This window comes from Loxodonta africana, chromosome 19 (genome assembly GCF_030014295.1).
Source record: "Loxodonta africana isolate mLoxAfr1 chromosome 19, mLoxAfr1.hap2, whole genome shotgun sequence".
In the NCBI taxonomy this organism is placed as follows: domain Eukaryota; kingdom Metazoa; phylum Chordata; class Mammalia; order Proboscidea; family Elephantidae; genus Loxodonta; species Loxodonta africana.
This window is the reverse complement of record NC_087360.1, coordinates 19,400,861-19,418,691: the sequence shown is the minus strand read 5'-3', so window position 1 is coordinate 19,418,691 and position 17,831 is coordinate 19,400,861. Positions and strand designations below refer to the sequence as shown.

Here is a 17,831-nt window from a genome sequence, read left to right as displayed (position 1 = left end):
GTGGTGGTGATGGTGATAGTGATGATGGTGGTGGTGATGGTGATGATGGTGATAGTGATGGTGGTGGTGGTGATGGTGATGGTGGTGGTGATGGTGATGATGGTGATAGTGATGATGGTGGTGGTGATGGTGATGATGGTGATAGTGATGGTGGTGGTGGTGATGGTGATAGTGATGATGGTGGTGGTGATGGTGATGATGGTGGTGGTGATGGTGATGATGGTGATAGTGATGGTGGTGGTGGTGATGGTGATAGTGATGATGGTGGTGGTGATGGTGATGATGGTGGTGATGCTGGTGATAGTGATGATGGTGGTGGTGATGGTGATGATGGTGGTGGTGATGGTGATAATGGTGATAGTGATGATGGTGGTGGTGATGGTGATGATGGTGGTGGTGATGGTGATGATGGTGGTGGTGACAGTGATGATGGTGATAGTGATGGTGGTGGTGATGGTGATGATGGTGGTGGTGATGGTGATGATGGTGATAGTGATGGTGGTGGTGGTGGTGGTGGTGATGGTGGTGGTGGTGATGAGCACAGGAGTCCCTGGGTGGCACAAATGGTTAAGATTGGCTGTTCAAATTCACCCAGAGGCATCTTGGAAGAAAGGCCTGGCCATCTACTTCTGAACAATAGTAGCCACAGAAAAAACCCTATGGAGTGCAGTCCTACTCTGAAACACGTGGGGTCACCATGGGTTGGAATCAACTTGATGGCAACTGGTCTGTATATATATAAACCAAAAATCAAACCCGTTGCTGTCAATTCCGACTCATAGCAACCCTATAGGACAGAGTAGAACTGCCCCCGTAGGGTTTCCAAGGAGCGCCTGGTGGATTTGAACTGCCGACCTTTTGGTTAGCAGCCATAGCTCTTAACCACTACGCCACCAGGCTTTCCGGCATATATATACGTTTCCAATATTTTGTAGTCTACTTTAAAAAAAATAATTAACAATATATTATGTGCATATTCCCATGCCTTTGTGTTCTTTTAAACAATTGGGTCATATTCCATAATATGAATGTATAATAATTTATTTAGCCAATCCCTATTGATAAAACCCATTGCCATTGAGTCAATTCTGACTTATAGTGATAGACACCTGGGATTTCCAGCTTCCTCTGTTGTAAACAATGTTTCAGTGAGCTTCACACTTGCTGGTATATTTTTCTAGGATAAATTCTAGAAGCAACATCTGCTGTCTTTAATTAGCTTCTTTGGGGACCACCACAGACACCTCCACACTAACTCCAACTTGGGGTACACTGACCCCTTCTTCCCCTCTTCTCTCTCCTTCCCAGATACTTTCATGGTGGAAGATGCGGTGGAAGCCATTGGGTTTGGGAAATTCCAATGGAAGCTGTCTGTCCTCACTGGCTTGGCTTGGGCAAGTATTTCTGGGGGGAGGGAGAGCTGACTTCACATTCAGTCTCCAAGGAACCCCCATGCTATTCGACTGGGTTTCTGTAGTCTACAAGGAAGGCCACAGTTCCCTCCACACTGGGCCTTTGCTCGAACTCCAATCCACAGAGTTTATCTGAGTGACAGTGGCGATAATGTAACTCTGTGCATCAGGGGAGTTTGGTGTGGTTGGCCATTGCCCTCAAGGAGGAATCGAGGCTTCTAGCTAATTAAGTGGTTCCCAGCCCTTTGGGGTTCAGGTTCAGGAGTATTATGAGATTCTGATGTTAGCTGTAGAGCTCTCCCTGGAAAAATGGGCAGAGACAAAAACTTGTCTTTTGCCTCGAGGGTCTCATGATACCCCTTATTAAAATCTCCAATCTATCTGCGGCTAACAACATTTAGACTTTTAATAATACAACTGAAATGTTTGTGAATAGTATGAGACAGTCATCTAACTACTTATTTCTCCTAATGGATCATCAATTTTCCCACATCATTTTCCTCACTAATTTGAAAAGCCACCTTTACTGTATACCTTATTCTCATGGCCATATGGGCCTGCTTCTGGACTCTCATTTCTGTCCCGTTGTCTGTCTGTCTACGCCTGTAATGGTACCACAGTATTTCATTACCGGGGCTTTCTGGTATGTTTTAAAAGGTTGCACTTGTTAAACACACTGATAATTCTACATGAACAATGACCTATAAACCAAAGACAAACTAGTCTTGAGGTGAGTTGAAGAGAAAAGATCCTTGTCTCTCTACTTCTATAAAAATGTTTTTCTCAGATTTTAGAAACATGATATCTTCCCACTTCATTTAGGGAGTGCCCATATTTTATTAAACGTGAAAAAACATGCACAAAATGAGAATGTTAAGTTTATTTGTCAATTCCTACATGATGCCACACTGTTTTAATTCCTAGAGCTTTTCGGTATGTTTTGATGTGTGATGGGGCACTCAGCAGGCAGTAGAAGAGGGGGTCTCCTACACTCTCTAGGGTCACGAACCTGACAAGAGGCCAGCCCTCCGTTCGGAAGGCTGAGTCTTCCTCTCTCAGCCTTTCTGGCCTGACAATGCTTCCTTCCTCTCTGCAGATGGCCGACGCCATGGAGATGATGATTCTGAGCATCCTTGCTCCACAGCTGCATTGCGAATGGCAGCTGCCCAGCTGGCAGGTGGCCTTGCTGACCTCGGTAGGAAGCCCAGAGTTTCTCTCCTGTTGCATTCAGTTCTTGTCCCCTGGGGTGTCCTGTGGGGTGTCCCCTTCCTCTTGCTGCCAAGGGCTCAGCAGAAGAGAACTTAACCCTGGATGGAAACACTGTGGCCTCAGCTTCCTTTACCCCACCATCCTGGCAGACTTACCACCAACCCCATCCCAGGTCACCAACCACTCAGGGGTCGCAGACATCCTGCTGAATTGCTGGGAATATGGAACCCACCTGTGCATGTCCCTTAAACTGACAAAGTATATAAATTTTAAATTATTGTTGTTTTACTTTTCTGAGCTCATGAGGCTCTAAGAGTAAAGGTTTTCCTCCTGCACTGAGTTATCATGATAATTCCTGGTAGCACACAATTGAAACTTATATGATAACATGAAGCACTTAAGATAGTGTTTGCCCCTTACCAAGAACTCAGTAAATGTTGATTCATTATTACAGTTACCCGGGAGTGATGTCACGGGTTTGCTGCATCGTTCCCTTGCTCTGTGATGCTTCCTGCCACCGTCTAATGGAAGCTGTCTTTCCACCCACAGGTGGTCTTTGTAGGCATGATGTCCAGCTCCACGCTCTGGGGAAACATCTCAGACCAGTACGGCAGGAAAACCGTAAGGCAACTTCTTCTAAGCTCATGCCCTTTGGGTTCACGCCATGATGATATTGACAAGCAGCAAAACCTGGCTGCTTTAGCAATTGGGAGCCTAATTAGGGGCCAAAGGAGCTTTGGTGGTACAATGGTTAAGCGCTTGGCTGCTAGCCGAAATGCTGGCTGTGTGAACCCACTAAGTGCTTTGTGGGAGAAAGATGTGGCAGTCTGCTCCCATAAAGATTACAGCCTTAACTCAAAAAGAAAGACCAGACTTGCTGGCCTGACAGAGACTGGAGAAACCCTGGGAGTATATGGCCCCTGGACACACTTTCAGCTCAGTAATGAAGTCACTCCTGAGGTTCACCCTTCAGGCTTTAGTTCTGAGTTAAAAGGGTGTCTGAGGGCCATAGTCTTGGGGCTTTCTGTCAAGGCTGTAATCATTTTTTTTTTTTTTTTTTTGTACTTTAGCTGAAGGTTTACAGAGCAAACTAGTTTCTCTTTAAGCAGTTAGTACATATATTGTTTTATGACATTGGTTATCAACCCCATGACATGTCAACACTCTCCCTTCTCAACCTTGGGTTGCCTATTACCAACTTTCCTGTTCCCTCCTGCCTTCTAATTCTTGCCCCTGGGCTGCTGTGCCCCTTTGGTCTTATTTTTTTGTTTGTTTTAATGGTGCCAAGCTGTGTATATTTCAGAATACAATCTGTAGAAGATGCTATTGGTGCCCACCCATATCCCCTGGCACTTTCCATTTCCTTTCACCATAACACCACTGGGGGCAGCCTCAACAAATGCCAGGCAAAAGTTGGTAGCTGAAGACCCCAGCCCCTTGCTCTAAAGTGGGTCATCTCTCAATCGCAGCCCACAGTGGGGACCTGCTCGTGAGCGCGTTCTGAATTGTCTGCCTTCCTTCCCCATCTGTCTCCCAATAGGGAACAATCTATTGGTGCTTCCTGGGATCACCACCTAAATAAACTATTTGAACTGGAATCCTTGTCTCGGGGTCTGCCTCTAGGGGAGCCCAGGCTCAAACATAACCTGAAACGGATTTGCAAACAAGAAGAGAATTTATGTGGCCTGGAATTGCAGTGAGCTCTTACTGTTTTTCTTCTTTGTTACCTTCTTGGCTTTGGATGGTCCCGCTTCTATTTTATGTCACTCTTGTTTTTGCTAGACTGTGCTTGAGCTCTTTCATTCTTTTCCTGTGAAGCCACGGTCCTCCAAACTGTAAACTTGGACCTCAGGAGAGAAATTCCAGTTCCAGTTCCCATTGCCTTCCAGTCAACTCTGACTCAACCTCTATAAATCCTGCCAAGGTTTACTTGGTTAAAAGCCCTGCTGAGGGAATAGCCACCACTCCAGTCGTGCTCATTCTAAACTACTACCCTTTCTGACTGCTTTATTGAGCTCTTTCATGGACTTTCCTCCATCAGCCGGCAGTTTCTCCAGCGGCAGACTTATGTAGTGATTAAATGCTTGGGCTCTGGAGTCAGGTGGACCTGGGTTCAGTCCCAACTCTGCCAGTCCTGGCTGTGTGACCTTGGGCAAGTGAATTGACCTCTCTGAAAATCAATTTCCTCATATGTGTAAATAAGAAAATAACAGAACCTATATATCTGAAGGCTAATTGAGATCACGAGTGTGAATTGCTTTGTATATTTGAGATAATGCTGGGTATATCACAGGCATGTGATCCATGTTAGCTGCATTGCAATTATAGCATTTCTAACAAGCTCCCAAGTGATACTGGTGCTGCTGGTCCCGGGACAACACTTTGAGAACTATTGGTTTAGACTGATCAAAATTGACTCCTGGAGCTGGGAGTGGGTGGATACTAAACAAACTTAGATTTCTGCTGGGAAGGAAGAAGGAGGATATAGATACCGGGTAGGTAACAGGCATGGTCCCCTACAACTGGCATGTCACGGACTGAAAATAAAGTAGTGCCTTGTGTGGTAGGCACTACACCAAACTCAAGGCACACTTGTTCAATCCCCATAAAAACCAACCAAACAGGAACTGTTATCACTCTGATTTTACAGATGAGGAAATTGAGGGACAGAGAGTGGGCAACTTGTCCAAGGTCACACAATTTGGATGTCATAGAGCCAGGTCTTGTCCCCAGCTCTAAGTCTAGAAACCTTGCTGTGAACATTAAAGTTGTATGTCAGCTTGGCTGGGCCATGATTCTCAGTGGTTTGGCAGTTGTATGATGATGTGATGATCCCCATGATGAGATTTGTATGATGTGATTACCTCCATGAGGGGATCTGCTGTGAGTAGCCAATCAGTTGAAAGGAAGCTTTTTGGGGGTGTGGCCTGCATCGAATATAAGTGGGCTTTCTCGTGAGGCTTGGGGGCTTTTTCTCGCACTGGGTTTGGGCTCCTGCAGCTGGCCCCTGTTTGCCTGACTTCCAGTTCCTGGGACTTGAGCCAGCAGCTTACCTGCAGTCTTGCCTGCCGATCTTGGGATTAGCCAGTGTTTGCAAGAGCCCTGCTCTCAAACCTGCCAATCTTGGGTTCTCCAGCCCCTGTGGCTATGTGTGAATCAGGAGGAACCTCCAGCCTGACCTACAGACTTGGGACATTGCAGCCTTTACAGCCATATGAGCCATTTCCTTGATATAATATACATGCACTTTACTGGTTTTGCTTCTCTAGAGAACCCAGCCTAAGACACTTGCCTTAACCGTGATGCTAGTGGCTTAAATCTACACGTGCTCAATAAATATATGTTGACTCAAGGAATGAATGAGTGTTTGAACAGTGCTGTACGGGAAGTAGACTCTCGCTACAGCCTCTCCTACTGTTACTGAAGGGGAAACACATGGGCCAGCAGCAGATACCTGGGAGATGTTGACTGATATCTACCAAGAACTGGATGCGACAGGGCCAGAGTCAGCAAGATTGGAAACTAACTGCAGCCATCAAACCCTGGAGAATCTTGGTGGGTTAAGGGATTGGAGAAGTCTGTTGGAAAGACCTTTCCAGCCTCCCAAAGAGGATCAAAATTGTTTCCTCCTTCCTGTTAACCTGAGAGGCGAGGCGATTACTCTGGTCTTTAGCTCGGAGCTCTGTAGACTCTGCCCCCGTCTACCATCCCACTCACTTCCTATTTCAGGAGGGTATGAGTGATTTTCCCGTTGGTTGGAGAGAAGGAAGGAGAGAGTGTGGGAAGGAAGAAAGGTGGGAAGAAGGGAGGGAGGGAGGAAAGAACGGAAGAAAAAAGGAATGAAAGGAAAGGAAGAGAAGCACCTCTTATAAAAATAGAGCCATTTCCTTTGTGGAGCTGAGCAGCAGTTAATGAAATTGTGAAACTGTGGCTGCTTTCAGGCTGAACCTAACATTAGTTTTTGGGCCTTTAAAATAATCTCAGGAAAACGCTCTGCTGAGGTCTTAATGTGGCTTCTTCCTGAACAGACTTGTTGTGGGGGTAGACAACTCATTCCTCTCTCTGGCTAAAAGTATATATATATATATATTTTTTTTACTTGTTCCTGAGGCAAACATGCACACACAAAAAATGCAGAAACCCATAATGAAAAACTTTGATATATCCTGAATTCTGTTATCCAAAGGCTGAATCATGAAACAGTGAGGAATACAAGGGGAAAAGAAAAAGTTAAAATACCTTAATTTGGGGCCAGGATCTGCCACTGGTATGACTAAAGCAAGTTGCTTCTCCCTCTTGAGCCTCAGTTTCCTCATTTATATCAGGAAGAGGCTGGATTAGGAATAGCTATTGTTTGAGTGTCCAAAATTAAAGAGCAAACTAGTTTTTGTCCCTTGTGTCTGGGCTAATAATTTAGAAGGGGCTGCCAGGAACATGGGTTTGAGGATTCAGAAGGCTCAGTACGAGAATGCTGTAATTGATTGGTGATGTCTGCCATGGGCATAGGATCAGAGGATTGCCAGGTGGATTCAGTAAATTCCATGAGGAAAGGGACTATGCCTGTTTTGTTCACTGATGTGTCCCCAGTACCTGACACCATACCTGGGTCATAGTAGACATACAGTAAATATTTGTTGAGTGACTAAGCTGGGATGAATGAGATCTCCACTTTCTTGTTCTCTCCAGCAACTGACTTTACTGATGAACATTCTTCATTTTCCAGGAAATTATGAGGGTTATTGGCTTAGGATCCTGACTCTCTTGGAAGAGCATGTTTATTCTGCCACACGAGTTGGAATTGACTCTTTGGCAATGGGTTTGGTTTTTGGTTTTAAGGGCAATAGTTCATATGGTGTTCCCAGGCGGCAGCTCTGTAGAATATAGACATCTTCGTGTTTATGGTGGGCCTTAGGGGAGAGGGTTGTAGACTTGGATTTTATAAGGATTCGTAGGTGGATTTTACTGAGTTTTGTGAATTGTAGCCACATTTAGACCAAGAGGCAGTCATTTGAACAGAACAAGGGGATATTGAGTGGTTTAAAATCAGAGAAGGTGTGTGTCAGGGTTGTATCCTTTCACCATACTTATTCAGTCTGTATACTGAGCAAATAACCTGAGAAGCTGGACTAAGTGAAGAAGAACACAGTATCGGGATTGAAGGAAGACTCACAACCTGCGATATGCAGATGACACAACCCTGCTTGCTGAAAGTGAAGAGGACTCAAAGCACTTACTGATAAAGATCAAAGACTAGAGGCTTCAGTATGGATTATACCTCAACATAAAACAGAAATCCTCACAACTGGACCAATGAGCAACACCATGATAAATGGAGAAAAGATTGAGGTTGTCAAGGATTTCATTTTACTTGGATCCACAATCAACGCCTGCGGAAGCAGCAGTCAAGAAATCAAAGGACCTTTGCATTGGGCAAATCTGCAAAAGACCTCTCTAAAGTGTTAAAAAGCAAAGATGTCACTTTAAGGGCTAAGGTGCGCCTGACCCAAGCCGGTAGTGTTTTCAGTCACTTCATATGCATGTGAAAGCTGGACAATGAATACCAAAGAAGGATTGATGGCTTTGAATTATTTTTTTTTATTGGTGAAGAATATTGAATATACCATGGACTGCCAGAAGAACAAACAAATCAGTGTTGGAAGAAGTATAGCCAGAGTGCTCCTTAGAAATAAAAACGGCAAGACTTTTTTTCTCACATACTTTGGACATGTTGTCAGGAGGGACCAGCCCCTGGAGAAGGGCATCATGCTTGTTAAAGTAGAGAGTCAGTGAAAAAAGAGGAAGACTCTCAATGAGATGAATTGACACAGTGGCTGCAACGATGGGATCAAGCACAGCAACGATGGTGAGGATGGCTCAGGACCGGGCAGTGTTTCGTTCTGTTGTACATAGCGTGGCTGTGAGTCAGAACCCACTTGATGGCAACTAAAAACAAGAAGCCACATTTTGGTTGCCCTTTAGAATAGTGGTTCTCAACAGGGAGTGATCTTGGCCCCAGCGGACATTTGGCAATGTCTGGAGACATTTGTGTTTGTCACAACTAGCTTGGAGTATTTGTGGCATCTATTTAGTGGATAAAGGCCAGGGATGCCCCTAAGTATCCCACAGCGTACAGAACAACCCCCACAACAAAGAATTACCCGGGAGCCCTGGTGGTACGGTGGTTAAACAGTTGCTAAGCAAAAGGTCGGGGGTTCAAAGTTATCAGCCACTCTGTGGGAGAAAGATGTGGCAGCCTCCTTCTGTAAAGATTTTCAGCCTTGGAAACAGCAGTTCTATTCTGTCCTGTAGGGTTGCTGTGAGTCAGAATCGACTCAATGGTGGAAGTAAATGTTAATAGTGCCAAGGCTGAGAAACCTGGCTCTAGAGTCAATATGCCGACGATGCCCAGTTGTAGTGTTGTGCAGAGTAAATTTTTCAATGTCTTCCTCCATCACTCGAGAATGCTTAGCCCTAATTTTAATATTTGCCTAAAGGGCTCATTTTGGCTTCAGAGATAATATAGCATCCTTGTGAAAAGTACCGGCTCTGAAGCCAGACTGCTTGGATTCAGATCTCCACTTACAGGCTGCGTGACCTTGGGCAAGTAGCTTAACCTCTCTGTGTCTTAGTTTCCCCATCTGTAAATGAGATAATAATTGTCTTTCCCATAGGGCTGCTGTGAGGAGTCAATGGTACATTGTACATAAAGCACTCGGTACAGAGGAAGCATTTCAGAAATGCCTATTATTACTCCTACAATTTGCCACGCTCATGGTGCAAATAAATAGGAACGCTGTTGTTAAATTGCAGGTGTTTCTGGCTCCAGAGTCCATATCCTTAACCCTGACCTTGGCTGCTCTAAGACATTACTGAGTTATTTCCCAGAGTTAAGTTAGGCAGTGAAACATTCATCATCCCAAATAGATGGGGAGCTGCCTATAAGGTCCCCTTCCAGGTCTACTGATGGTCCTGTTAAATTTCACACCCAACAGGAAGCTGGTGAGAAATCAGAGAGGAGAGAATGTGCCCCCCAGGTTGCAGAGCCTCTTTCTCCCCTGCTTGGAATTCTGGCCCAACCTCAGAGAGGATGGAGCAGGTTCTAATTATAAAGCTTCCCTGGCACTCCTCCAGGAATAGGGGGCGAGCCAAACAGCTGGCGAGCCTCTGGAGTGTGGACAGTCTCCTCTTAGCTTCTTGATCTGCCTCGGCCCAGCTGGGAGCTTCCTGTGAGGGTGTCTGCTTGCTGCGTGACTTTGCAGGGAAATCACATATTGGGTTAGGACTCAGGGGGCCACTTCAGAAGTTTCTGCCTCCTGGAGGCTTGTGGCTGGTGTGTGGCCTTGAAGGCACAGAGATAAGCGAATCCAGGTTGATATTCCAGTGCCCCAAACATGTTGCTAGACCTGTGTCTGGTGAGTGCAAGGAAATATTACAGGATAAGAAAGAATGGGAAAACAGACAAACATGCTGCCACAGCCATGTCTGCCCGAGTCCAAAGAAGGTTACAGTCATCAGGATATATTAACGTTACAAATGGGCAAAACCATTGAAAGCTTCCGCTGTTCACAGGTTGGCTAGAAACTGTGATCTTACACTTTGAGTTGTCTTTCCTAACGATCATTGGTGCAGGTTTCAGTAACTGACAGTCAGGAGGCTCTTCATTGGTCCAACACATTTTCTATTCACTAAATGTTAATAGAAAAAGGTAAGAGTGGAAAGTCTTTTGTGCTTTGGCTTATGTGAAAGGTTCCCTAAAAGATATTTTCCAAGATTATCACAGCTGTTATATTTATAGCTCAGGGCCCAGTTGATGTGTCCTTGGGAGTCCCCGTGAGCCCAGCTCCATCCAGCTGGGTCACATTCTCTATACTCAAGGACAGGGAATAATGACTCCAGTATTATTTCCTATATCACATCTCCTCTCTGAGCCTCAGTTTCCCCATCTGTAAAATAGGGTTGATAACAATAGGAGCTCAAAGGGTTGTTAGGAGGATTACATGAGAAAATGTATGTGAACCATTTAGAACACTGTTTGCTGACTCATTGCTGACAAGTTAATTTCAATTCATAGCAATCCTGTAGGAAAGTAGAACTGCCCCATAGGGTTTCCAAGGCTGTAATCTTTAGGGAAGCAAACTGCCGTATCTTTCTCCCATGGAGTGGCTGGTGGGTTTGAATCACAGACATTTCAGTTAGCAGCTGAGTGCTTAACCACTGCTCCACCAGGGCTCCTGGTAGCCATTATTGCTTGGGTCTCGTAAAAAAAAATTCAGAATGTGATCAGGTCACTATCGAATTCAAAGGCTACTAGGTCTGTGTTGTGTCTAAGAAGGATGTCATGGATTGAATTATGTCCCCCGCCAAAATGTGTGTATTATTTTGGTTGGGTGATGATTCCCAGTATTGTGTGGTTGTCCTCCATTTTGTGATCATCATGTTATGTTAAAGAGGATTAGGGTGGATTTGTAACACCCTTACTAAGCTCACAGCCCGGATCCAATGTAAAGGGAGTTTCACTGGGGTGTGGCCTGCACCACCTTTTATCTCTCAAGAGATAACAAGGAAAGGAAAGCAAGCAGAGAGGGGGGACCTCATATCATCAAGAAAGCAGTGCCGGGAGCAGAGTGCGTCTGTTGGACCTGGGGTCCCTGCGAGGAGAAACTTCTAGTCCGGGGGAAGACTGATGAGAAGGCCGACAGAGAGAAAGCCTTCCCCTGGAGCTGACGCCCTGAATTTGGCCTTTTAGGCTACTTTACTGTGAAGAAATAAATTTCTCTTTGTTATAAGCCATCCACTTGTGGTATTTCTGTTATAGCAGCACTAGATGACTAAGACAAAGGAAGAAAAGGAGGGGGCTGGTCGGTGCTGGGACTCTGTCTCCTCACCCTGTGTTTTCATTGTAAATGAGCATGATTGGATAATACGAGATCAGAGAGTGTGGGGGTGACCAGACAAGGCCGTGCCAAGGCTGTGTGACATTGGTGTGTTCCTTTTGGGGGTTGCAGGTCTGGCACCTGAGTAGCAGTGAGACCCAGTGTCTTAGAGCAGGAGCTTCAAATGCCAGGATGAGCTTGGCTTTTCTAGGCTGCGTGTCGCAAACTAGTGGCCCATGAGACAAATATAGCCCTGAGATGCGTTTTCTTTATCCCACACAGTGTTTTACAGGATTTTGAATCAGTTGCCGTCATTTCAAAAATGATACATTTTTTCACAAAAAATAAATGGATTCAGGGCATTTCTTGAAAATTGGGTAATCTGCCAGTGTAGGACCTACATTCTGTCATGGCAACTTTTGGGTAGAGCTGAGTAGAGGCTGACAGCCAGGACACATTCTCTCTCATGTACCCAGGCCCACCTGTCCTTGCTAGATTAAACCCGCATCCTGCGTTTATGTTCTCTGTCAGGGGTAATGGGGAGCCATCAAAGACTCTAGAGCAAGAGAGTGGTTTGTCAAAGAACAGCATTTGGGATTGGAAGTCCTGATTCTATCTAGTCTTGGCTCTGTGCCTTGCTGATCTTGAGCAATTCACTTAACCCCTTTGACCCTTTGTGGTGAATTAATTACCTTTTTGTGTGGCCTTTATAGCCGTGGTCTTGCAACCCCCACCTGGGTGATTGTGTATAGAGTAATTGTGGCCTACCAAGGGGACTTGTCAGTTTTGCCTTAGAAGAAAGCCAATTCCAGAACAAAGAGAAGAGCCCATCACCACCAAAGAAGGAGACACCTGCAGCAGCAACCATCAGCGACCCACAGGAGACAGTACAGTGGGCTTTCCGGCCCACGGAGCAAGAAAGCTGAGTGCCTTTGGGCAGAGACTGAGGGCCAGAGAGAAGTCTCTGCCTGACCCATGAATTTGGGACTTGCCAGCTTCCAAAACCTCATGAGCCATTTCCTTTATGTGGTTCATAAGTTTTGTAAGATGTTGCAAGAAATTAGGTAACCCAAATACAGGAGGGAGAGTACTGAGGTGAGAGGGAGTAAGCTGATGTCAGAGATGATGGATGGAGTGGTACCAAAAAAACCAAACCTGTTGCCATTGAGTCAATTCCAACTCATAGTGACCCTATAGGACAGAGCAGAACTGCCCCAAAGAGTTTCCAAGAAGTACCTGGTGGATTTGAACTGCTGACCTCTTGTTTAGCAGCTGTAGCACTTAACCACTACACCACCAGGGTTTCCATGCAGTGGTACAGCAGCTTGGAAAGGTTATTAGACACTTGGGACCTCTTTAACCTCCCCCTCATAGGAACCAGCTTTGTGCTGATCCTTATAAAAGGAAGTATTCGTTTACCCTGGCTTTGCTCATTTATGAAGTGAAAATGAAAATAACAATCTCTTCCTACAGGATTGCTTTTGGAACTCCCACGGAATCCTCATCAAGAGTAAGGATGTGAAAGTGGCTTTTAAGATGGAAATGAAAGTCAGAGACCCTGGCTGTCATGTTTCCTGCTGTAGCCCCAGGCCCAAAGCCCAATGCCTAGCATACAGGAGGTGCTCAATACATGCACATTGAATGAATGAATAAATAATATATATCAATACCTCTAGTGTCTGGTACACAGCAAGTGCTCAATACATGTATATTAAATAAGTGAATGGATAAATGAATTAACGAATAATATCTATCAGTATTTCTGGAGCCTGCCATAAACACAACACATACATATTGAATGAACAAATGAATGAATAATGTATATCAATGCCTCTAGTGCCTGGCACACAGCAGGTCCTCAATACATGCATATTAAATGAATAATTGAATGAGCAAATGAATGAGTGAATAATGTATAGCACCATTTCCAGTGTCCGGCACACGGGGTACTCAATAAACATATGTCGAATGAATGGATGGAGGAATGAAAGAACGAGCTAACAATCCATAAAGGGCAGGGCAGATGTGAGGCAGGATAAGGCCTCTAGTTAACGAGGAGCCCAGAGGCCTGGGGGCATTTCTGCAGGTTCTAGGGCAGCATTTGAATGGGTTCGCTGCCTGTGCCTGGCCTTCATAATGGCCATGGCGGTACTTACCCATGGGTGCTGAGGCCTTGTTTTCTGGGCAGCAGACATAACCACAGCCAGCTGTGATCTGCTGTGACTTGGCAGGACAGGTCACCCAGTAACCTCACAGGGATAACACAGGCCCTGGGCAGCCCCTTGAGGGGGGCTTAGCCTCCATGCACCAGTCTGGGTCCCCTCTTCTCTCCTCCTTTCCTCTTCTCCTGCTGTTTTTCTTCTTTCCTTTTATTTTCCCTGCTGCTAATTATATCTTGAGTCTGATTCAAGATTCCGTGGGTTGAGAGGAAGAAAATTCCTATCAAGCTAGCTTCAACCAAAAGGAGGGAATTAAGTGTATGTGTGGCAGGTACCAATTTCACAGTCGAAGGCTTAGGGATACAGAAATGTTGCTTTATTATTATTGGACTAAATCCAGGGTTTCTGAAAGATCAGTGATTCCTTTCTTACCTGTTCTCTTATGTTATATATTATACTTAATTTTTTTTAATATCACCTTGCTTTAAAAAAATTTAAGTGCATCTTTTTTTTTTGTACTTTAGATGAAGGTTTACAGAACAAACTAATTTCTCATTAAACAGTTAGTACACATATTGTTTTACGACATTGGTTAACAACTCCACAACATGTCAACACTCTCCCTTCTCAACCTTGGGTTCCCTATTACAAGCTTTCCTGTCCCCTCCTGCCTTCTAGTCCTTGCCTCGGGGCTGGTGTGCCCCTTTAGTCTTGTTTTGTTTTATGGGCCTGTCTAATCTTTGGCTGAAGAGTGAACCTCAGGAGTGACTTCATTACTGAGCTGCAAGTGTGTCCGGGGGCCATACTCTCAGGGTTTCTCCAGTCTCTGTCAGGCCAGCAAGTCTGGTCTTTCCTTTTGAGCTAGAATTTTTTTTTTTTTTAACTGTACTTCAGATAAAGGTTTACAGAACAAACTAGTTTCTCATTAAACAGTTAGTACACATATTGTTTTAAGACATTGGTTAACAACCCCACAGTATGTCAACACTCTCCCTTTTCAACTTGGGTTGCCTATTACCAGCTTTCCTGTCCCCTCCTGCCTTCTGGTCCTTGCCTCAGGGTAGCTGTGCCCCTTTAGTCTCATTTAGTTTGTTTTGTTTTCTTTTTAATAATTTTTATTGAGCTTTAAGTGAACGTTTACAAATCAAGTCAGTCTGACACATATAAGCTTATATACACCTTACTCCATACTCCCACTTACTCTCCCCCTAATGAGTCAGCCCTTCCAGTCTCTCCTTTTGTGACAATTTTGCCTGTTTCTAACCCTCTCTACCCTCCCATCTCCCTTCCAGACAGGAGATGCCAACACAGTCTCAAGTGTCCACCTGATACAAGTAGCTCACTCTTCATCAGCATCTCTCTCCTACCCATTGTCCAGTCCCTTCCATGTCTGATGAGTTGTCTTTGGGAATGGTTCCTATCCTGGGCCAACAGAAGGTTTGGGGACCATGACCACCGGGATTCCTCCAGTCTCAGTCAGACCATTAAGTCTGGTCTTTTTATGAGAATTTGGGGTCTGCATCCCACTGATCTCCTGCTCCCTCAGGGGTTCAAACCCACTCGGAGGTGGGCTCAAGCATAACAACGATCATGAGGGTGGCGCAGGACTGGACAGTGTTTTGTTCTGTTGTATACAGGGTTGCTATGAGTTGAAACTGACTCGAGGCACCTAACGATAACAACAGGAACAATTCACCAAAGGAGCCTTGGTGGCACAGTGCTTAAGCATCTGGTTTCTAACCAAAAAGTTGGTGGTTCAAACCCATTTAGTGGCTCTGTGGGACAAAGACCTGGCAATCTGCTCCTGTAAAGGTTGCAGCCACTCGGGGAACACCTAGCTCAACTGGCATAACATAGTTTATAAAGAGAATGTTCTACATCCTACCTTGCTGAGTAACATCTGGGGCCTTAAAAGCTTGTGAATGACCATCTAAGATACACCTATTGGTCCCATCCTGTCTGGAGCAAATGAAGATGAAGAAAACCAAAGACACAAGGGAAAGATTAGTCTAAATGACTAAAGGACCACAAATAACACAGCCTCTACCGCACTGAGTTCAGCACAACTAGCTGGTGCCCAGCTACCACCATTGACTGCTCCAGCCGGGATCACAATAGAGGGTCCTGGACAGGGCTGGAGAAAAACGAAGAACAAAATTCTAACTCACACACACACAAAAGACGAGATTTACTAGTCTGACAGAGACTAGAGACACCCTGAGAGTATGGCCTCCAGTCACCCTTTTAGCTCAGTAATGAAGTAGTCACCCTTGTGGCTCACCCTTCAGCCAAGGAGTACACAGACTCATTAAAAAAAAAAAAAAAAAAGATTACACAGCCTTGGAAACACTATGTGGCAGTTCTACTCTGTTCTATGGGGTCCCTATGAGTCGGAATCAACTTGATGACAATGAGGTTTTTTGTTTGTTTGTTTTTGGTTTAATCTTTATGGAAGCAGATTGCCACATCTTTCTCTCATGGAGCACCTGGTGAGTTTGAACCGCCGACCTTTCAGTTAGCAGCTTGCACTTAACCCCTGTGCCACCAAGGGTTTTCTGTAAAGATTACAGCCAAGAAAACCCTATGGAGCTCAGATCTAAACTATAACACACGAGGTTGCCATGAGTCAGAATTGACCCAATGGCAACAGGTTTGGTTTTTGGTTTGGGAGTGGGTGTGACATTTTAAGGTTATAAAGCTCACATCAATGTTTCAGTCTTTTCCCCTGAAGTGTCCCTGGGCGGGGGGGGAGGCAGGTGGACTCAGCCTCAGAGGTGTGACAGACACCTGCAGAGTGAGGCCTTCCCCAGACCTCATGGTGCGTGTTTAAAATCCATGTAAAACTAGCATTCTACTCTATAACATGTTTGGTGTTGGTTGTGATAGAAAGTGATAGTTTAGATTACATTCGTGCTTAGTATTTTCTCAGATCTTTAAGTGGAATTAACGCTCCAGGAATACACCCCAGGTTTCTCTTGTAGGGTTGTGTCCCTCAGTGAGTCTAAACTTAGGTCCTTTTTATATATGTTATAAAATAATTTAGTCGTGTTTCCTTAACTCCTTTAATATCCGGAAAGAAATAAAGTCACATAATTTAAATAAGGAAATCAATGATCATGCCCTGACTATGACATGAGGAAGAAAGAAAAATGGAACGTAATTAATAGAATAAGATTTCTTTTTGATATGCCAAGTGTTCCTACACAACTATGCCTAGATGATAAACGGAAGTCGTCAATATTTGCCTCTGACTCCAAAGAAGTTTGGATTTCAGCAATTTAATTAATGCCTTTTCTTTATATCTGATATTTTGAAATAAGGTGCAAATACCAAAAACCAAAAAACAAACCTGTTCCCGTCGAGTCGATTCCGGCTCATAGCAACCCCATAGGACAGAGTAGAACTACACCTGTCGGGTTTCCAAGGAGTAGCTGGTGGATTCAAACTGCCGACCTTTTGGTTAGCAGCCATGCTCTTAACCACTGTGCCCCAGAGCTCCATGTTTTAAACAGGTATGTTTATATATACACGTCGAATCCCAGTGAATCCAGACTGGTGCGTTCCATCAATGACTCAAGTACCACAAACAATGTTTGTATAATTATCTAGGGCTGCTCTAACAGAAATACCACAAGTGGATGGCTTTGACAAACAGAAATTTATTCTCTCACAGTCTAGGATGCTAGAAGTCAGGGTGCCAGCTCCAGGTGAAGACTTTCTCTCTTTTTTGGTTCTAGGGGAAGGTGCTTGTCATCAATCTTACCCTCGTCTAGGAGCTTCTCAGCGCAGGGTCCCTGGATCCAAAGGATGTGCTCTGTTCCTGGTGCTTCTTTCTTGGTGGCATGAGGTCCCCCTACTCTGTTTGATTCTCTTTTATATCTCAAAAGAGATTGACTCAAGATACAACCTAATTAATCCTATAGATTGAATCCTGCCTTATTAACATAACTGCCTCTAATCCTGCCTCATTAACATCACAGAGGTTAGGATTTACAACACATACGTAATCATATCAGATCACAAATTGGTGGACAACCATACAGTACTGGGAATCATGGCCTAGCCAAGTTGACACACATTCTGGGGGGACACAATTCAATCCCTAACAGTGTTGGCATTGGCAACATGGTTTTCTGAAATGGTGAACAATTTTGCAAAATTCTGGATCCAACAAAGTA

At 44.7% G+C, this 17,831-nt stretch overlaps 1 protein-coding gene across 1 annotated transcript in view; it reads left to right on the top strand.

The window, feature by feature from the left end:
* The window catches only part of SVOP (SV2 related protein), an 87,118-nt gene that overhangs the window by 27,656 nt on the left and 41,631 nt on the right, over positions 1–17,831 (top strand). Inside the window, exons 4-6 of the mRNA XM_010598914.3 lie at positions 1,309–1,394; positions 2,509–2,607; positions 3,171–3,242. Coding sequence (XP_010597216.2) covers positions 1,309–1,394; positions 2,509–2,607; positions 3,171–3,242 — 257 coding nt within the window. The remainder of the gene's footprint in view (positions 1–1,308; positions 1,395–2,508; positions 2,608–3,170; positions 3,243–17,831) is intronic.